This window comes from Varroa destructor, unplaced genomic scaffold (assembly GCF_002443255.2).
Source record: "Varroa destructor unplaced genomic scaffold, Vdes_3.0 BEIS01000002.1, whole genome shotgun sequence".
Classification (NCBI taxonomy): Eukaryota; Metazoa; Arthropoda; class Arachnida; order Mesostigmata; family Varroidae; genus Varroa; species Varroa destructor.
The window spans coordinates 14386690-14409256 of NW_019211455.1; the positions used below are offsets into that span (position 1 = coordinate 14386690).

The window sequence follows — 22567 nt, forward strand, 5'->3', positions numbered from 1 at the left end:
TAGAGAAGCGAGAGAAAGCCAGCGCCGAAATTCGAACTATATGCCCACATGAAGCTTATTATCATTGTTAGAGACTATGAGATTCAGACCACAGACTGTACATGGATAAGCTCTGGCTACCAACCTAAAGCTCTGTGTAGAAAGTAGAACAACGCTGCTCCAATCTAGCCCAAAGATACTACCAAGCCAAATTTGCCTCCATTGCATAGATCTACTGCGGAGAAATTAGTTATAACTTACGGGTTATGACTGTAGCTTATTCGTGCTACTGGTCCATCAGATCTGGCGTAAAATTAACTTTACGTGATTCTCTGAGTCGCAGTTGTCGTATGAGTACGCACGATCAATTCTAATTAATATATGTCCGTTTTTGTAACGTGGATAATTATGCCCTAGATAATGTGCTGCGTTGTCATCGATTGTGCTCAAAATGATTTTAGTCAGCCCAACTACAATGCACAAAGACGTATTTCTTTATAAATGTATAGAGTTGGAAATCGTTTTGGGCCTTGAAACAGCCGATTACGAGCGAGTGTTCGAAGTATGCATCTTTGGCACGACGACGACGACATGGGCACAACTTCAATTTAGGTCTGAGAGACATGTGCACTAATTACGGGATTATGCGTGCAGAACCAAACAAAACTAATTTAGAACGCAAAGATGAATTAGACGAAATCAAAATGAGCCCAGAGAGAAAACTTTACGTGCATTTTTTAGATTATAACTTGTAGCCGAGGGTAGTCGGTAAATGACGCAAGTCGGTACACGAAAACTGCATGTACCTTCTAACACAAAAAAAACATCGTTAATTGACTTAAAAGTGATCAGAGTGGTCGATTTGGTAATTTCGCTGTGTGTTAAAGACCTACGGTTAAGAAGTCAGGGGTACGCCTTTACTATAGGTAACTACAACGCAATGCACGCCCAAATCGTACGAAAACCCTTTCTACGGGCGACTGCTGTACAGATCGCATCGTATTTAGGCTGAATGTAGCCTTCTGCTGACCCCAGAATATGACAACCAATGAATAAAACGACACTCAGCTGAGATTCGACGAATCATCGTTGGGATATCTGCTCGATACATTTAACAGATGGGCATGACTCTAGTCTGCGAGTAGAATTTTCCAGTGATCCGCAAAGCTCGACCGAAAGCAACTTCCACAAAAATCGCTCGTCTGTGTTAGACATAAGGCTCTGTATAGCCGGTGGAGCAAGTCTGTCTACGTTGTAGCGTATAGCGCTCTCAAATTTTGCCATGATTTCGTAGCTGAAGCCGCGTAGAGCCTGTAAAACGCGGTAACAGTAAAATCTGCCGATAGCATCAAGTAGCCGCGTTATACAAGAACGTTTCGGTCACGCTCCGCCTCTCTTTTCAATTGCAGTGGCTCTTACCATTGCAGCTGTTATAGCCTTGACGGAATTAAACGCAATACGTTATTCAACAAGTTTCTGCAGGTTGAGACGCCTAGGTGCCGCTTGTGGAATCTAGGCATCCCGTTCACACCCTGTTCAATCCTCGATATGACGGACCTGACATGATAAATGAGGGTACCGGAGATCTTCGAGAGTGTCCGGTGGGGCTCGTAAGTTCACGACAACGGATGACATTATATAGGCCATTCTTCATAGCTACATTCTGCATGATGGTATAGTCTCTTCTCGGAACTTTCGTAAAGGCTCATTTATGAGCTACTAATATCTACCTATATAAAATGATTTTTGAAGAGATCGTCTTTAAAAATGGCACGTTTCCTCGTTATTGTAACAGACAAAAGTGCGACTTCGTTAGTAAACTGAACATAAAATTTGTGTTTAAAAAACTCCCCGAGACTCATGAATTTAAATAGATATTTTTTGAGTACTCAGAACGAACTTAGGGCCGGCCAACGCGCGGTGAAGATTCGGGTGTTGTAATTCGATTTAGTTACGTACCGGCTGAGTGTCGCTTCCCGAACGGCGTCAGTAGAGTTGGTAATCGTCGCGTTTTCGGACGGATATTATTTGCATAGTATTCGATGATGGAGCGTACCGATACAGTTGTAACATGTCCTAATGTTACTGGATAGATGATGTATGGAGATAAGGACGAAAGGGAACCGCCATGTGGCCTTCCGAGATTCGCATTAATGAAGTTCCATACGAGTGTCCTGCGTTCGAAAATCGTGTAAACAATGTGTAAAGTTCTAAGTTTACCTTTAGCTAGGAATAGGGATTTCTCTATACACTCATAACTGTAAGTAACGCTATGTGTGTCGTGTGGCTGATTAGTTGTAGCACGCTAAATAAACAGAGAGCTATGTCAAATCTTCCTATGACGAAACTACGTTTAGGCAATACATATAAAACATCAATCGCATTTTCAAGCTTTGAAAATGTTAGATTTATATTTGTGTTGTCGACAAATTTTGCAATTGGAAAAAAGCGATGCCTGTGCCTTATGCTAATGGTCAAACAAATATTTGCTAACTTAATCGCTCAACGTGATCTTAATTAGACGCTAGCACATGTTGGATTTAGTATGACTGTCCCTCGTACGTATCAGTACATTGGTAAAGGAGTCCTTAGCATGGTTAAGTGTCCTAAAGTATTTGTTGATACAAGCCAATACGCACGATCGAGTGATCAGGTTGTATCATACGTAGCTTCCATCCATCTAAAGTCAACCAACAGTCCCAGATAGGACGTGTCCTTGTCCACACCGAAGGCAATATCGTTTTATAGATAAAAGTCATTTCGTTTGTGAGCGTTTTTGCATTATTTATATAGTAATCATCATTACCGTCGTCGCACTCGCTTCCCACCTGAAAGACAAGTTGCCTAGGGTGCCTGCTATAAGAAATGACTGTAAAAATGTACTAGAAAAAGGAATGATTTTCCCTTAACTGAACCTTAATATCCTTAAGAATGTAACTTAAACAGGCCCTCCTAATGAAATGAACTATGTCAGGTTCATAATTCGGTCGACATAGTTAGCTCTAATCAGATTAACTAGTCTGATAATCTCAGTCGAGCTTTTTCGAATAGTTACAAATAGTTTGCAGTGTACCCGTTATGCGTCAACCTAGATTGTGTTTCTATGGCATGCCTATATTACCAACTATTATACATTTATATTTATCGGTTTAGGTTTCAGTGACGTGGTACAGACTTTGCGACTTCACCGCCTTGATATCCCACGGACTGCGTATGTCGGCGACTCATTGTGGCTCAATTGCTCGTACGACCTCGAGTCAGACGATTTCTACGCAGTAAAATGGTACTTCAACAATACCGAGTTCTACAGTTATTCGAATAACAAGCCGGACTTCTTCGAACCGCCGGGCATTCATATAGACGTGAGTATGATGCCTTCACAGTATCTATTTAAACGTGTGAAATTTGCGATAGAGTTTTCATGCATCATCGACCAGCACAGACCACTAATGCTATTAACGAAGCCGCATAACGAAGCCGACTGGTGACTTCACTCAGAATGACGCACTATCCAGGTATCAATTACGAGGTGTCGGCTGTGTGTCTCATTCTATCTATATCTGTAAACAGAATCGATCTTGTAATTGCTGATTCACTTTCATTCAAATGAGCTGTTTTTCCGCACGGGTTCCTATTTTTTTTTTTTTTTTTGATTTTTAGCCGTTTGTAGCGCACCTAAAAAAAAATGTTCTGGATACGAGCAAATCGCGCAATTGTCGATCAGTTTTATCGACTAATAATGCTTGACATTTGCTTTGGCTACACTGAATAAACTACAACTAAATCTAGCAAAAGTCTTTTCTCTGTCTTGAATTAGTGACCTTCCCTTTTGTGTCCGTTGCAATGTGTATACATAACATATCTGAAACGTTCTCGCGCATATAACTTCTTATTTCTTTTTCTTTCTTATTGAATCTGCCGATAACATAATCTCAAAGAACCATGTACTAGCATGTACCGTCAATAGCGTATATACATTCACGTATCATTCAGCTTAACGGACATACGCTAAGCAAGTTTTTTATGTCTATCATCGTTGGCCTCGCTTGTCGAATCATAGCGGTTATTCTTAACCACGCCAGCTCCCAAATATATCGGTGTGTCTTGGCCTTTTTGAGCGGTCCACATGCTGCATTTACCCTAAAGCCAATTCGTGCATATTTTCACTCAGTGTTCACACATACAGGGGGTCTTTAATATTAGCATGGGCACACTTGTCTGAAATTACTTTCCAAGCCACGACCTCACCTCAAGTGGGCTTTTCTTCAATGGCCTCACATCTTTGTCCTCCTTCTATCTTATCTACAAGAAGCATCTTCTGCAAATTCTATTACTCCGCCCGTTCCTTTTTTTCGCTTTCCTCGGCAGTACCTTAATTACGTCTGTCTTCTGTTATTCCAATAATATCATAGCTCTATCTATTCTTCTTAGCGTTCTTACTGTTCAGATAACTTTGCACTTCCTAAGATCTTCTGCAAATTTCGTATCCCGATCAATTTGTATTAAATGTATTTAATTAATTTCGAGCTTCGAGTGATCCAGCAGCATGTTATGCCGCAGGCCCTCCACAGGAGGGGGTTGACCTCTTGGCTGGTTTTTGCCTAGTTTTGTGTATATGGCCGGATCGGGACGAGCTGTGCACCGATCCCAAGCTCTTTCCCATGCTTGGAGATGCCCGCTGCAATAACCGTGCCATTCCGTGTCCGCGCATTATTTCGAGCATCCCTCGTATCTAAACTGCCGCTACCGTGGGCGCTGTTTGAGCGACCCCGTATTCGTACGATATGTACGCGGAGATCTTGTGTTTCGAAAGATTACGAGCTACGGAAACTGTTAGGCGAACAGAGCGTTGAGCAAAGCGACAGAACGAAAAACCGTATTGCCCGTCAGTGGCCGTGATCGATAAAAACGAGTAGGGGGCATCGGCGAACGAAATCGAGTAGAGGGGCTCTACGACAGCTTTGAGATGTGGTTAGAGCACGATGGATGCGTTGTCGGATGGATCGACTTGCGAGAACATTGGAGAAAGATGGCTAGGAATGATAGCCACTGTGGAGATGCTCAGAGCTGCACTGCCTAAGTGATGGGACTAAAACCCGGGTGGAACACTCATTGGAGCGTGAATAATAGTGGGGGATCCAGAATGGGGAAAGGATGATGCTGCTGGTGGTGGGTCAAGAGTGGAAAAGAAAGTTAGGCTGCTATGATGTGAGGCCAATGGATGTTTCAATGAAAGTATGGGCCATGGCTATCTAAAGCCACGGAAGAGAATATGTACGAGCTTGTTTTTGCAACTGAGCGCAGATAGCTAATTAAGTTCTCTGAGACGAGAAATAAGCTGATTCATCCGCCGTCATTTTGAGCCATTGTTAAGCCACTGTCGACAGGGTTTTTTGGCCGAACGGCGGCCACAGCGCGAGGTCACAGCTATGTTCGCCTATAGGGCTAGTTTAAACTGTAGTTTTTTCCCTTCAAACTTTCCTCCAGAACTGCTATGAGCGGAATGCCTTAAAGAATCAAAGAACGTTTATTATTGCTCGTAAATCGTTTGAAGTTCTTGCTTCGTTGGAATTATTCATATTACTTGATTATAAAGAAAGTAAAACGTTCGTAAACGACCATTGAATTTTTTGTAAAGGTCTGAAGCTTTTGAATTTGCTAAGTGCAAACAAGATGCTGTGCCGTGACTAGTTTTGAGACTGAGAGGTACAAATCGAGGATTTGCTTGTTAGACTTACTTGCTACCCATGTTCATGCAACAGATATACCATTCGAACGGTCAATGAAGCGTTCATTAGCTGCAGATCTTGATATTGTATATATCAATTTATACTAGCTTACGCCTGATTCGTCGGGTTTCTGTATTTTATCAGATTAGAATTTAGCTACGACAGAGCGTTTACTTGGGAAAACATGTCATCCACTTAAACAATGTTTCCATGAATCCCGACTTCGGTCTCGGTCGATATTGTCACGAGTAGATATAATCAACAGATAGAGACGACCCTTTCTCGGTGTCTTCCCTCATTTCTCTACATGAATTGATAAACAGAGACGAAGTCTTCACTAGGACCTTTGACGAGACTATGCCCGTCGACCCATAGTATCCTCATTAGGTCGCTTTCGCTGGAGTGCATTGTTCGTGCAAGAACTCATTGATCTCCGCATGCCCGTGCACCATCTTTATATCTGAGACTCTTTCGTCTATGTGGAATGAAGCAGGCTAGTTAGCCCCCTGGTTTTTCTTCTGTGTTATGGTATTCTTTACCTTTACCCGTGACGGTTTCGGTTCCTTTATTCTCGTAAACTTTTCAATTGACAATGCAACTAACGACAGCGAAAATCGGTCTGAGCTTAATCGTTAGCAACGAATCCGGTGCTCATGCCCAGCGCCAGCACAGTGGTGCTTCTTGTTGTCCTCTTTTTGACGAGACGAACAGCGCTTGACCACGCCTCAAAAATACCGAGGGCAGGACCATCTACAATTTAACGTGCCATAAAATCGCCTCGTGCATTAACTAGTAGTCTTTGCACCACTTGTAACAGTAGTGCGGACCACAACGTGCACTGATAAGCAAGCATATGGAAGGGCGACAGGATGGTACCGACGAAAAGCCTGCCGTCAGAAGAACGCAATTCTCCAACGCTATCGGTCAACACCAGAACGAGAGCAAACGACTCAGCACGATCTATTGCGCTCTTGTTTCCCAACGTTGGCAGAACATAGAAAGCCTGGCTAAAACTCCCGCTCCTCGCTTCTTCTTTAATACTCGTCTCTGTTTTCGGATATCTTGCATTCTTCCCCTCTGGTAGTCGGTAGGCTGTACACAACATAGAAAAGGAGAATGAGACATTCGCTTGCGTCCGCGCTTTCGTGATCCATGGAGACACGACTTATATGCGTTTGCTGCTGTCTCTTCACGCCCCTTTTCATGCTTCCAGCTTCTGTCAGAGCGGAGTTCTGCCGCAACAGCTCGGAGTTCGAAGCAGCGACGCTTCGGCGCCTCGCGCGTTCCGATTGTTCTAGCGGAACAGGGACGGGACGGGACGACGAGACAGCGAAAATAGAGGCCGAACTCTTACTATGAGAGAGGGCGGGTGAATGTAAAAGGTTCTTTCTCTCGTGTTCTGAATCGTGATCTGGCCTTGGGCAGGCGCATGGCGAACTACAATTCAAAGCCACATCTGCTCAGATCCCAAAAACAGAGCAGCTTCCCAAAAACACAGCTGCTTCCCAATAGAAGAAGCAATACAAGTAGGATAAGGGTGTCGCATTTTTGACATTGTACACATATGCGAGCCGCTATGATTATTATAGTGAAAATACTTGTATACAGCAAGTTTCCGTGAAAAAATCGATGCGGAACAAAATTATATAGTTAGGTTTTACTACACAAAACATGAATAATAGAGGTAATTAATTATTCGTGCCAGAACTACTAGCATGCCTGAGCTGCGTTTTGAGCTGTCCTTTCATTTTGGCTGTAGCCGCATGTGTTTCCATGTAGTAAGCGCTTTTTGGCAATAGAAGAGAGCCAAACGTGGCCGTATTTGTTGTTTTGTCAAGTGCTTATGATATGAATTCTTCAAGCTAGTTTAACGGATTATTAAAGAGATCAAGAAGGCCCAAAATGTGTACATATATCAACACACGAACTGGCACGGCGTCTGTTATTTGATGTTTTTTCATGAAAGCATTTGATCATGCTGTGATCTCGGACACACTTGGTTACTTAATAATTAAAGCGAACGAAAAATTAGCAGGTACCGTCGCTGCTGAAATTGTCTATCTAGTTATTATATAACGTGTTGGTGCTTGCGCAATCATTGCAAGTAACTATTATAATATAAGGTAATAGCTAATACTGATAGAAAGCGCTAGTAGTGATACGCTAACGGAGGAAACAGTAATGCGGCCGCCTTATGCGCCTCGGAAAATGGGCCACCTTAAGTATAGATATTACTTTCTTTGTGCAGATACTGTGGGAATAAGTAATGAATAAGAGCAAATCAACACACTTAAATTAGCATAAAACTCTCTCCTCATCATTTGCCTTTCAACATATATTCATGTGGTAAACTAACGCAAAAACTGCGATGTATAAATAACATGTATGAAAAACAGAAATTGTTTACGTCCATGTAGGCACGGTGGGTACCGAAGGAATATCGCGTTGCAGCGCCATCCCATGCCGCTATTCGTATCGAGCGCTCCCTATCATAACGAACGACCGGAGGGCCAGAAACTTGCGAGCGCCACTTCACTCATCTAAGAAATACTATCGGTCCCTTTGCGTATTCCTCCACATGGGCGTTTCTAAGTCCATTAATTAGAACTTAACATCTTCGCCCGTGCCTTCTATGCGACCTTAGTGCTCACAGTCTCTTCAAGTTGGGAACGCTTTGAGTTCACTGGAAAAGACAGGAGCAACGGCTGAGTTATTAAACGCTGGGTGGTAAAGCAGGTAGGCGATCGTGCGACGCGCTCATACAAATGCGTCCCCTTCTGCTCATACTTGTGGGAAGAGGCTTTCAGTAAAAGTATTCGAGTAACGGAACCTCCGGTCGATGCTGACTAAAGGCGTGCGCGCTTCGCCTAAGCGGAACCTCACATCGTTCACGAGCATCACTCGCCAGCGTTTTCGCAGCTGAGTTGCCCCGCAGCTTTACCTCGTCGGCATCCCAGGATCTGCTGCTTCTCTCGACGACAAACCCTATTCCACTTGGGAGGGGCGCTAGCGCATTGGTAATTTCGTCACTATTAGTAAACGCCATGGAAACATACGAAGTGGTCGTCAATACGCTTGGGTAACGTTAACAAATGCATTATCCACTTATTATCGCCTGTTATATTCACCGCTACCGACGGTCGGTACCTAAATGTATAGTAACTAGATTTAAATGTACATGTGTGCCTATAGAAATTATGGTGAGGGCCTTCGTAATAGTCCTTGCATTTTGATTTTATTTACGTGTGGTCTATATTCGCAGCCAGGCCTTCGACCTTCAGGTGAGAATCGACCGACTGAATCGGAGACAAGGCAAATATTGTATAGGTCGTCACTCCTTCTCCTGCTTGGTCCTTTTAAATTGTGGGTATTAACTCCTCTACCGTAACAATCTATTCTTACGCAATGCTCTATATGGATTTTGGTCTCTGTAGATTTGTTGAGCTAGCTGACAGGCAGCTATGAAACGAGTTTCTATTGTGAAAATGCTGCGGAGACTATTATAGTATTGGTTAAAACCAGGCAGGTATGGCTTCGAGTCTGCATAACACCAGGCTAAGAGTTAATGAAGATATTGCCTAAATCGGTCATTACTACGAATGAATAAAGGAATCGTGCACAAATATTCCTAGTTAAATGTACGATAGCTAGTTGTCAATAAAGAGAATGTATAAGTATCTCCGAAGATTTACGCCGCCTCATCTTATTCCATATGTGTAGCGCTAAGACTAGCAGAATAGCTAAGAATAGTGATAGCAGCTTATCACTAGCTAAATGCCCGCTAGGTCATAAATCAAAAATATCTTCGATTAATGTTTAGACCGTAATAAGATTTTCAGGCAGCTCGGGATTTCCGCTGCCGCGTTGTTGCCGAAAACGCTTTCTCATTCACTTAAACCTGATACAGCATTTCAAAGACGCAATAACTTTAGGCCAGAAAGGGTAGCTAACCTGTGTGTGTAGGTACTATATTTGCCTATAACGATATGGGTTGGTATGTACTGGGAAACACAAATCGATCTTCATCCCATTTACCTTTATGGAAGCTCGTAACGAATAGGACGTTAGAACGTAGACATTTTGTTAGCGGAAGAATCGGCCAACTTACAGAAGCATTACGAAGACATAATTGTTTAAGCCTATGCTAAAAAATGATGGGATCGTTTGGCGTCAACAACACGCAAACGGTGTTTTCTCTTAAAAAAAAAAAAGCATACGGACCTACGATATAAATGTGGACGTTCCTCGAAGGGAAAGTATAGTGTGTTTTCCACGGTTACAAAATTTTTTGCTGCTATGTTAAAACTACCGCAAGTACAGGATAAGGCTTTTTCATATATTCAAATAAATGTTGTTGTTTGTTATGATATACAAGAAAACTATCTGAGATGATGCCTTACTACATGTTTTTGATCATGTTATTTGAAATACAGCCAGCTCAAAATAACCTTATTTCATTATCGCTAAATTCGTGCACTTTCCTAAGCTATTCATCATTATTACACCATTTATTGCTAAGACCGAATCCACTATATTTTCACTTTGTCAGGTACCTACCTACCTACCTACCTACCTATACTATTAACACCGAATAGAAAACCAATTTTAGCATCAAAGCATTGTCAACTAATTGATTTAGTATACGCTACTCATTCGCAACGGGTCGCTTTAACTCCGCTGGGTTTTATTGAATTGTGCTTGCAGTTTGTAGCAGGCGCATTGAAAGATTGGTCCCGTTTAGTCTCTCGCTGTCCCGTATGAACTGCACATCGCACACCGTCTCTTCTATATGCGGTTCAGCATGCACGCACAAACAAGAGACGTTTAACTGCTGTTACGGATTCGACGCGTGTTACACGGTGGCATCTGTCCTGTAAGAACAGCACAAACCGGAAGTCCCTGGCAGCTCACTCCAAATCTATTCTAATCACTTCTAAATCTGAGCAGCAGGGCAACTGGCTCTCAGCTGCATCAGCCCCGAGAATTGCCCATTCTCTCTAGCTAGATTTTCTATTGTCGACATTGCCCTCTTCTTGCGCGTTTCCCTTGACGCATCCGTTTTAGGGCTCTTGTGAGACGAGCCCATGGATAGCAGCCCGGATCACCCTGATGGGGAAAATGAGATTTCGCAGTCGCCACACGTTCCGGACCCCTTTCTGCTTCCCTAGCGTCGCCTGTACGCGTATTATACGCACGTATATATACGGTGTGCGCATCGCGATCACCGACGCAAAAATAAAGGGAACTCCCTCGGTCAGCGATGCCAACCGGCGGGTGGCCACGAAGCGTAGCTTGAGTACTGCCCCAAGGCTCTAAGCTTGCCTGATTCCCAGCAGTAGCAGCTGAGGGCAACTGTTGTATCACCGCTGCCTCTGCGCAAGAAGAGGTGGTCACACGACACTTGGCCGTGGTTTACCGAGGACACCTGAGATACGACGTGTGCTAGCTAGCAGCTGTCTGCCAGGGAAGCGAATGGCTAGGGGGTACACGAAATGGGGGGTATTACTAGCATGATTCGGGGTCAAAACATGGGCAACGCGTAACGACAGCGGGACGGGGGAACGATAAGGGGCGTTTTAATCACAGATTGATTACGAGCTTAGTGGGCCGGGTCCCCCCGCTGGGATCACCTGAACGGAGCAGACCCGCTCGCCTGCTTCAGCAGTCGTTGCCAAAGACAGAAAGCGCCTGTGGGAGAAAAAAATGAGAAAGAGAAAAAGAAAGAGAACGAGGAAAAGGCTACAGAAAAGCCCATTGTCAGTTTGGAGGATGTCTATGGCTGCGCGTACTAAAAAGTCCTACCATAACATGCATAAAGGTTCGTTTGCCCCATTTTGTCCAATGGAACCTGCGCAAGCAAGCAGGACAAGCGAGCAAGCCGTCGCCTCAGATGGAAGGAGGTTCTGGTTCTAATAGAGAGCCGGCCCATATCGCTATCGCCCGTAGTTTTATTTACCCCTTTCATCTATCTGGAATAACTGTCTAGCAGGCACAGAAATGTGTTTGTCATATTACGGTCTATATATATAGACAATGACAGTGGAAATCGCGTCATGCCCAATATGCCCCCAACGTGTGTATCTAGGGGATGTAAACGACAATGCATTTCGGAAGGGTCCCTGTCTTAGAATTTTTCTAGTTTCCTTTTTTCCCTTCTATATTGCAAAGATCTTTCAGCACAGTACCACCGACGTCAATGCGTAATCTATAAACAATGAAGTTGTACGGTCACATTTGACGAACAGAGTACTAATTTATAGTAGAAATAAAATCGAAAATATAAATTGTCGGTTAGGTAAAACATAAGAGTAAAGAGCACACCATGGACACCCCCGAACCTGTTGCTTTGTGGAGACCACTTTTGTGTCGTTATTAATTTCAGCCCATCCTCCGGTTGGAATGCCATACAACCTACAGCTCTAAAGTTGGTTTCGTAGCAATGCGAGTTTCAGATATATATGCCTCTATAAATACTTTTAGAATTGGATATGCCTATTTATGAGTTGAAGTTAATGCATATTTTTACAAATTAAAGTTTTTCGGAAGTTAGCCTTTATCACTCTACATTATTAGTGTATAGTGGAATTTTATCAGTAACCATCTGTAGCCTAAACCTTTAAGTAATCACATCCATTAAATTTCATCTTACAGACATCGGTAGGTATATATAAACGGCACATCCTACAGACCTTCAAAGCATGTTGAGAGGTTTCCTTCTTCTCATCCAAAACCGTTCCTGGGCAGAGATTTTCGCCAGACTTTCGATTCGTGTCGCATCTGTGAAATAACAGAATCAATTGAAGTGGCGTTCCCCACTTGCTTGCCACCGTCCACAAATGTTCCCCTTGACCCAAAGGGATTCCGGGTCTGCTACGCCAGCGGTGTTGGCTTTTGTTGAACCGCAGTGGTGGTCCATTTGGTTTTGCGCTCACAGCGCTTTGGCCGACTGAAGCCAGATTTCGTACGAAACCATAGACAGGCGCTGTTGAAGAATCGTTATAAGGCTATGAAGGAACCAACAATGGGTAGTGCTGCTCTGCGTAGGTCTACCGAGGAAGAACAATGTGTGATCGTGTTATTGACGATTCTCTTGCACCGGTCGCAATTTCCTACAGAAGTCTCGGAGGAGGTAGTCCAAGGGCCGGGTCGTCAGGCTGTCAATTTTGATTTGAAACACAGGCCGATGTCTGGCCAATATGAAACCATCGAGTCACTTGCGCCGATCCGTCGTCCGGCTTTCTCTCGACTACGCTCGATTCAAACGATGCGTTCGCTTTTTTATGCAGTTGTGGGAAATTTGTTTATGGACTATTTGGTGCACCAGAATGTACTCCAAACGGTACGTAGCGGGGCACAAGTGTTGGATTACCAATAACATTCAAAGGCGCTAACTTTTTGGTGTTGTTCAAAGTCCTATAGGACAAACAGCTACTCGTTATCCTCCAGGCGCAAGGCTCGAAATAGTTTACTCTCGCACTTCTACTAGAGTGTAAAACCTCCCCATTCGTCGTGGTATTTACCATTCTAGCTGCCCTTTCTTACACATGATACTGCGGAAGAAAGCGAAATCAGCGATCTATAATTTTTCCGACTTCTTACTGCTTTGGCTGTCGTCCAGTACGAGTTCCTATAATGCGCCAGATTTTTCCGAGTCTCTTCCATTGCGTAATCATTGCGAAGAAAACCCATGCGAATAGAAGGAGAGGAGACACGTAGCCCTCTGTGTTTTTTCAGTTTTCGCCATGTGTGTCTAAAACTTGCCTCAACCAGTCAGGAATTGGGTCACGTAATGCGTGAGTTTTCCGCATGGCCGATCATACCATATGACAACTCTAAGAATCAGAGTGCATGTCTATGGCCCTAGTCGATCTTGGGGTGTATTCCGGGCTCATTGTTCTTGCCGCTTCCTCGGTGTAGCCTCTTGTGCTGTTCTGGAGTCTAGTTCTTCCTCGAAATAGCGCTAGGCGCTTTCCTTAGCTAGTAGTTCCCATGTCGGAATTTCGCTACGTACTAGGATACTTCTGTGGAGATTGGGTCATGCGCACTTGCTGCTCTGATTACTACCGACCTATACATGGAAAGTAGAATCCGTGTTTTTCTTCTTGTTGAAAATCATGTTAACGCAGCCAGAGGCAGACAGCATTTTTTCCGTCGGCCAAAGAGCAACAAAGAAACACTCTAAGTCTTCTCCTGTGCAATCTGAAAAAGAATTTTCTGTCCGAATTTTTATAAATAGTGCAAGACTTGTCTTCTTCTCGGGCACTAACCACGTCATCCACATATGCTACATATTCGGCGCCTTTCGGCAGGTCCGGCGTGTTAAGTTTGTCATGGTATATGAACTTCTGCATGGTGGGGCTTAATACCAATTCTTGGAGTACATCGGGTAAGATGTTCCGCCCTTCGTGGCTACTGTTGAACACCCTACCTGCAAGGTATGATGAAATGAGTTTCCGTAGCTAAGGAGAAATTACTTTTCTTTGAAGCGCCCACTTGATGGCACCTCAGTTCCTCATGTACAAGCTATTCTTCACGTATAGAGAAATTAGAAACACAAACTTTCGAGTCTTTCGCGTTCTCTGTCTCTTTTGATGTACTTTATTGAGTAACTTCTTGACGACTGCAAGAGTCAGCTTTTCTTTGCCAAAACCCTCTTGGCATTGACAATGATTTGGTGAGAATTACATTTGTTGTTAATTAAATATTGAACTGACCGCAGGCCATGAATCCCAAAGATGCAATGCCTCAAAGCGGCCAAAACTTTTAGAAAGTACACGCAAATGCTAAAAACGACTAATCGTTTGAGTTTATCCGGAGGGCCCAATTGACAATTAATATTTTCCTACCTAAAACGGCCATTAATTCCTACATCAAAAACCTCATGCGCCCCCCGACACCGGTTTAAATTGACCTATAAGGCTGTAAATATTTAGTTTGGCTGTCCTACCGCAGCAGGCGTGATCCTTGCTAGGTTTTCTTTTTGTGCCACATTTTCCGCTACTTCCCTCACGCTGCTGAGTTTGCTGTGGTCTCTTTTTGAGATGCTGTTTTCATAGAAAGAGAAGCTTGTTTTCTACCGTTTCCCATTCCCTTGACCGTCTGAGGTATGCCGTGCAAGTCATGAAATTTGCAGAGTTCCCATCTTCGTCGCATCTCTAGCGATGGGCAGCGTCACCTGTGCTGTCTCTGGCGACATGGGTCACTGTGGTACACTTGTAACACCATTTTTCCATCTGCCTTGTCTTCGGTCTTTTGCCAATTGAAGCAGATCAGTAAATTTGCCGCTCTTTAAGATACTCATTTTTGAAATAAAGTCTCTTGGCCGTTGATCGCGGTATATAGTAAGACATTTTCGTTTGCCGTTTTTCTTTCTCTGGAATGTGTTCGGAGCTTCATGCCCTGTGGAAGGCTGAGCTTCGGTTGTATCTTCGATCTTCCTTGCGACCAGAAAAAAGTCCATGTTGTTGCGTAAAGCCACTGTCATAGAAAGTTTTCTTTTCTTGAAATTGTCTTTTTTGCGAGTATAGCTCCGTGTCCGAAAAGGTAGGCCCGTCTTTTATCATTAACGCGACGCAATAGTCGAGTTTACTGAAGCAGGTCTCGACCGCTCGTTAGATCGACAGCCCATCCCGCTTCTCTAAGATATGGAGCATCAAAAATATGCTATCGGTGATGCCGCTTTATTTTTTTTTCGATAACTTATGAAAGGGTGCTCAAGAAGCCAGTGCGTATCTCCTCTGCTCTCATCGTTCCGACTTAGAGGCTTCTCGCAGACGCCTGTTGTTTCATGACTCCCTGGTCTTTTATTCCTGGTCCATTCTCAATGCATCAACACTTCACAGTATCACGTTACCAACAGACAGGGTCAGAACTTCTCCGGCAGACGGGTACCGCGCAAAAAACTGTTTCATAACCGTTTAATATTTTTCGGAGCCCTGAGCGATATTCCTTCTCTAGTCCTGGTTCTTCATCCAACCATCGCGACTTCAAGCCTGTTATCGTATCCTTGACAGTTAACTGAATCTTGTAGTGAGTCATCGGCGACCTTTCCACAAACCTCTTTTTGTTGCTCGCTGTACGGCCTAAAATATGGAGCTATTATGGCAGCATTTTTGTGGTCTTCCATTGTTGTCTCCTTGGATGCCTCCGGTACATCGTACTGTCCCGAGATTGCCGGATATCTCGTTGCTATTAGAAGGTATCTCCTTTTACACCTTTCTCTAAAAGGGCTCGTCATGTTTGCCGTTTCCTGGCATCTCTCCTTGCAGCTGTTTTTTTTTTTTTGAGAAAAGAAAGTACGTATCGTAAGGCCTATCCCAGTTTGGCCGTAACAGTCTTCCACTTATACCCCCATTTTTCAATCGGCTCCAGTGGGCTTCGACTATCCGGTTCTGTTTCTTAGTAAACAAATGGTGATTCCCTGTACGCCCTGTAATACCTTCTGCTTGTGCAAGTTTTAATTATATCGCGTAAAACGTAGCACGAAATACTCCTTACGCACTGAATTGCTAGCCTTCACTTCTCTGGGCGCGATTGATTAGTCGGCAGTATATTTACTCGTTGCAACGCCTGGCTTGCTTATATGATTTTTGCGTACGAATTTTATATTACAAAATTCGTAATACCACGGAATTGGTAACTTTTTACAGCACTCAGAATCTTATTTGTTTCCGTTTTGCGGTGGCACTTGATTCACTGACTCAGTATAGTTCGTAAGAGCCCTGGTTCGCCAGAATTCTCACTGGGATACCAAGATTTAAATGTTCTTTTACAAAAAGCTCGATCAGAAGCACGCCGGGAGCTACGCCAACATGAGCAGATGTGTTCCCGACGTTTCCTTTTTGAACTCGAACGTCTGTGACACACTAAATATATTACCCAAATAGTTTCATTATGGGGTGAAAGCAAACCTCGTTAAAGGCAAAGAATCCGATTTTGGGAAATAAGCTAGTACGTAAGCCTGTACTGATGCTTTGGTGACTTTATATGGTTATCGTATATAAAAAAAAGCTCATAGTTAAAAAAAGCTTTCGTTGTCTCAACGTACAGTTATTTGCTAGGTAATAAACACAAATTGTTGACCAGTTAAATATAGTACGATAGTAACAGAGCATGACATTACACATGTGGAAATAATTTGTTCTAAGTCTAATGTGAACTTTAAATTGTTTCTTTTCTTTGCTTTCTATTCATGAATCACATTATTCATTCTACTAATTGTGTATCTTATGTGTTACCATGCTGTCCAACGAATATCACAGCAACACATTTCCCTCGAGGGCAACGTATTCCTGCAGAGCGTGAGCCTTCAAGCAGAAGGTGTGTACAAGTGTGAGGTGACGGCAGGGCGACCAACGTTTCAGACTGTTGCCCAGGAGCAATTCCTCGAAGTTTACAGTAAGTTTAAAACTTTTGGCGTTTTTAGATGAGCCGCCAATTAAAAAGGGCAAAAAGGATCAACAAAATATACTACCGGCAAATGCGTTCATTTACTCGCATTATTTTCTAAGCCTATTCTAAACCTTCTAACAAATTCTTGAGCTTCGTTATATGTTCTCTTTTTAAAGGGTCGTCTACACACCAATGGTACGCCAAACAAATATGCACTTATATATTCGTATATATATTATGAATGTACAGTATATAATATAGTGGCTTGTTGCAAAAGAAAAGCAGTAGGACGTCAGTTAGCCATAGCGTTATTTAGATTCTATCCTAACCAAGAGTCCGTTCAGAAAGTAAGAGGAGATTTTAAATTAAAGAAATTATAAGGTATGGTAGCCTATAATACTCTCGAAACTACTCGAAAACGACATGGGAGTCATTGAGTTTACGTGCCAGGGTTCATTTCCAGGCCAAGAACGGCAATATAAATTTTCCTCTAAAAGGTATATGCTATTAAACATAGGTGGAAGAATCAAATGAATATTTGTAAGCTAAGTCGTTATTGCGTACGAAATGGACGGGATAGCATAAGACATCATGAATAGCACAAAGGCCACATCTAGTTCGCAGGTAGATTCTGGTCCTTCAGTTCACCCAGAGTGCGAAAGACAGATTGATTCCTTAGAAGGTATCAAAAAGAAGTGAATCACATATCAGTCACTAAGGTCAGGCATAGAAAGTTCAATTAGTGCAAAAACTCGAAACAAAACTATCGGAATGATGTCGTACGTGAAACAATTGGCCTTGCAGAGTCAACTTCTAGTTTACGCTACACGAGAAAAGATGTAAACATTTTACTAAACGAAATTAGGCTGAAGCAGTTTTTACTACGAACACATGATTTGATGAGGCCACACGTTTCATGTTCCTCATTGCCCGAGCTCCACTCGTTGGGTCGGCTAAACAAACGTATGTCATCATCCCCTAACTTTTCCCGAATGCCACTATTGATCCGTTATATGATGTTTATCACGAGATGCTTTTTGGTGGGCATTCTAAACTTGCAAGTATTGTTTTCAGTTCAGCCATTTGAGGTAGTGGTCATAACGAAAGCCGTCTCTTTATACGGAGCTCAGCTCACCGTGTATAGCAACAAAATCACTGTAATTATGTCATTTTTACTTCCTTTCTGATAAAGGAGTTCTTGTCTCGTATTGTATACCATACAGTTTGGCTCGCGTATTTTCCAAAGATACATAGCTTAAATAATACGCTAAAATAAAACGGCATTTTATGTTTTTCTTTTTTTTTTTTTTTTAAATCTTTATATCTAGAAAATTTTAGAATTTATATATCTATAAAATGTAAAGGAATCTACATGGATATTGTTTAAAACTATTTCTATTTACTTTGATATTCTATTCGACGGAAAAGATCAAACTTTATAATAACATTCTACATACATTTCCCTATTAGTATAAACAGTAGTCCGTTTTTTCTCCGCAGCATAATGCGTCAATACCTGTTGTGAACCGAATTTGGTGTCCAGAATGCTGACACACTTCTCCCTAAAACTCGGTGTCTATTTACTCATTCATTTTTTTCTCCGACCCAAATCAGCCTCTTGAAATGATCGGGTCGGGCTGATATTTGGCGGATTGCTAAGTAGCATCCGGCATAAAGATGTGCATAAGACTGATTTTTTGTAGTATACTTGTATATATGTAGAAGTTGCGAAGCGCGCCGTCTTTTAGTGGGGTTTTCTTTGAATTTTTTCCTGCTCACTAAACAATAGCATTTTTCTTACATGGAGTTTTATGATACCGATGAAAAACTTTTGCCGAACCGATTCAAAATGCAGTGCATATCTTTATGCTTAGGTCTCAGTTTTTAAGTTAAAAATACTTCCAATGGGTGAAAACGTGGCGTTCTACCTACGTAACAATGAAATGGAAATGCATCTCTAGCTACCTTTGAATGTTTTTTTGAGCTAATTTCTAATAAGCGTTAATTAAAAAGTTATAGCATCCATTACGGCGAATATTCCAGTTGGACAATTTTTGCAATTCTTTTAAGAAAAACACTAAAAAATCAGCGACATTTTCCTACGTAAAGTGTACATTTTGTTGACGCCAATTTATTAGACCAGTCGATAGATTTTGACGAGCTGGATAAAAATAGGGTACATCTTTTTATATGTAAACTTGATACTTCGGCGTAAAGAGGGGCGTACTAGATCCCAAGTAACGCTGGGACAAAATCTTCGGAAAATCTATGTATTCAGGCATGGAAGGCTATATCGGATAAGTATTTTGGGGTTATATGCCTCAGTTTTTGGGTTGAAAATCCCGTTTAGAAGGCAAACAATTTTCCCCGATACTAGTCTCTAGATCTTGACGAGTTGAATAATCATTCAATGCGTATATTTATACCAAAGATTGATATTTTTGAGCGAAAATTGCTAAACCATATTGGTCCCATCGGATGCCCCAGGTAAACTTTAGCAAAGCTAAAATTTTAGTGATGTCCCAAAATCAAATCAGTATGCCAACAGAGACATACCCGTACTCTCAATCTATGTAAAATGTGTAATTATTGATAAAAAAAAAACAAAATAAACAAGTTGAGACGAACAAAATCAATATGTTAACTTGTACGAATTGATCGTAAAATGTTTATCATATATTTACAGCTACTTATTATTAGAAACTGATAGAAGAAAAAAAGACCACCCTATTCACGCATGTTCCGAAATTAAAGAGAATCAGCCAGCACTAAAAGGTTCTGTAGTTATACCGCAGAAAATGCACCAAAAGCCAATGCAGCATCACCAACGAGTGGGCTCAGCCCCCTGGTAAACATAACAGAACAAGCTGGAAAAAGTTAGCACATTAGCTTATAATGGGGCAGCTATAACAGGACAAGTATTGGTGTTTCTTATAACTAACCTTAAGCTGGGTGTAATATCGGTGAGCAAAATTAACAAAATCAATCACAAAACAAGCTTGGCCTGAAGCCCGTGGGCCCATTCAATGCATATATACATATATAAAGGTAGATCTACAACACTATATCTATTTCCTGAGGCAAATAGATTTAGCTTGATTGTATTTGTAACAAATGATAATTCGGAGAACAGCTTTCTAAAAAAGGGTCTCGTGTTGGTTTTAGACGGGCGACGTGGAGGCGCGTATGGTAAACAACTGTTTTCCATAATCGGCAGTTCTTTTTACCCCTTGTTAGTTTCACTAACGTAGGCAAGAATGTATGCAGCTTTTTGCGACATATACATAGAAAATGGGCAGTCTCTTGATCTATGAAATATATATCTATGTATGTACTGCCAAAACATAATTATGACTAAAATATGTTTGGCATTATCGGTACAAGTGGCCTTTTATATACTTGCCATAAATTGGCAGATAAAGCCTATGTTAACGGCACAACTAACAACAAGCATTCCTGGGAACGTTATAATTACATACGGATCCAACTTCAAGTTATCGTATTTGAGAATGGAGTGGCTTTAATGGAGCAAGAGACGAAAGCGCTAACGTAAACGCCCAGATAAACTACATGCAGGTACTTAACAAACGCGTAAAAAAGTTTCACCAAAAGCTCGGGAGATGGATATCGAGTTGACGAGGGCATCGGGTGTAACTTTATGAAAGAGGAACTTTCGCAACGATGGGTCGATGGCGTAACAAACGGCAAAGGACTTCAGAACTACAGGCGGATGATTAATGCATTGTAAATCATCGCTGTTTTCGTAATAGTTCTATTATGAACAGCAGTAACGTGCAGACCTGTTCCAATGTAATGCCGTATTCAAAGTCCTATTACAGCAGCTGGCCAAAATATAAGCTGAAGATATCAAGTCCATATCAATGACGGGATCTAGAGTATGAGATTAGCCAGCCATAAGGACATGGCCAGTCATACAAACGACCTTTGCTTGTTTACGCTGTACCGAACGCAGGTCGATCTAGCAGCAATAACTTTGGTGGCCTGTTAAAGGATGCTAGTTGTCGATATCACCCATTACTGTGCCTGCCTAGAAGAACTAAACGCAGTTTAGCGTGAACAGGGTAGTTTCGGACAAACCTCACTAAACTACTCACCAGTCTGTCCAAGAGAAAAATAAGCATCCGGGTTAACTTTGTAACTTTACATGATCATGTGATGCATCTAAAGTTAACAACATTGAAGCGGCAGTTAATTATCGTTGCAACGGCCAATGATTAAGGTAAAAAACTTTCGAATATTATGCTATTTTTCCTGCGCCTTGTAGGTGGCAGAAACTGTTACTAGGTCTAAAGTAGGCAAGCTGCTCATTGCGCTGTGAACGGTCATGCTGACGTTTGCGTACTCATCTTGAACGGAGGGTCAATTACACAACCCGGGCATTTTTAAATTAGAGTGCTACTGTGGATATTAAATGCGTTCACAATAAATTATTGCTATCATCTTGTGTATATGCCCAGCAGAAATTCAAGGTAGAGCTTCGACGATGCGGAAGCTAACGATAGAACCTGCCCAAGGTGGCACTGTGCCACGTGCTGCATTCAGTTAATGTCCAATGAATCAATAAATCAAAATCATAATATAATTCATAGTGAATTTAGAAGGGTAACTGATTGTAAAGATAACTCTATCTGTCTAAATAGAGAAAGCCAAGCAGAGGACTGAGTGGCCGTTGGAGTGACGTTTTACCATATAAATATGTTCGTTCACCCCCTTTGGGTTCGCTTTCATCTGCATCCACTGACCTCTTTCACCGTTCGGCCTTTTCAATCGTCGTCCATCTTAGTGATGCCAACAACTCCGCCAGCGATTAAGGAATCGACCAAAGAGGGATTAATAACGTACGCACTCGGCGACGTCATCAATGTTAACTGCACGTCGCCACTGTCGAAGCCTGCCACGAGGCTAAATTGGCGGATCAACGATAAACCGGTAAGACAACTAGCGACAACAAACTGAACACACAAATGCTATTATTATAATTATTTTATTATTAATACTGTTATGTGTTGCCACGCCTAGTTTTCGCCAGGCCTTATTGAGTCGCCTATGTGTATACCCATACTATTTCTAGTAGACAACATGTAGTCTTTAAAAAGCGTGCGTTGTGCGTTCCCCATACTAAACAGACTGCACCCAGTGTTTTTCCATCTTCTAATATCGCTTGTGCCCCTTCTCAAACCTCCAAGGTTTCTAATCACAGCTGCTCTCTTGGGTGATGACAGCTAGTAAATAAGTGGCTGTTTGTCCACATCGTCGACAGTGGTCCCATTGTAACCCACCCTCTTATAACGGTTTAGGTATATAATAAAAAAGTAATAAAGACAAGTAATAGCCTATTGTCGTAACTAGCGGAAAGGGGTTCGGAGACAGTACCACAGATGCCGAAGCTCATTTGCATATTGATATTCTTTTAGAGTTTCACCACTGTTTGGGACGCAGCGGAGCTT

The 22567-nt window shown here is 42.2% G+C and overlaps 1 protein-coding gene across 1 annotated transcript in view; it reads left to right on the forward strand.

Moving 5' to 3' along the window:
• Window positions 1–22567, forward strand: part of LOC111244170 (uncharacterized) — a 72174-nt gene that overhangs the window by 22813 nt on the left and 26794 nt on the right. The window contains exons 2-4 of the mRNA XM_022790949.2: window positions 3133–3341; window positions 16970–17105; window positions 21904–22049. Coding sequence (XP_022646684.1) covers window positions 3133–3341; window positions 16970–17105; window positions 21904–22049 — 491 coding nt within the window. The remainder of the gene's footprint in view (window positions 1–3132; window positions 3342–16969; window positions 17106–21903; window positions 22050–22567) is intronic.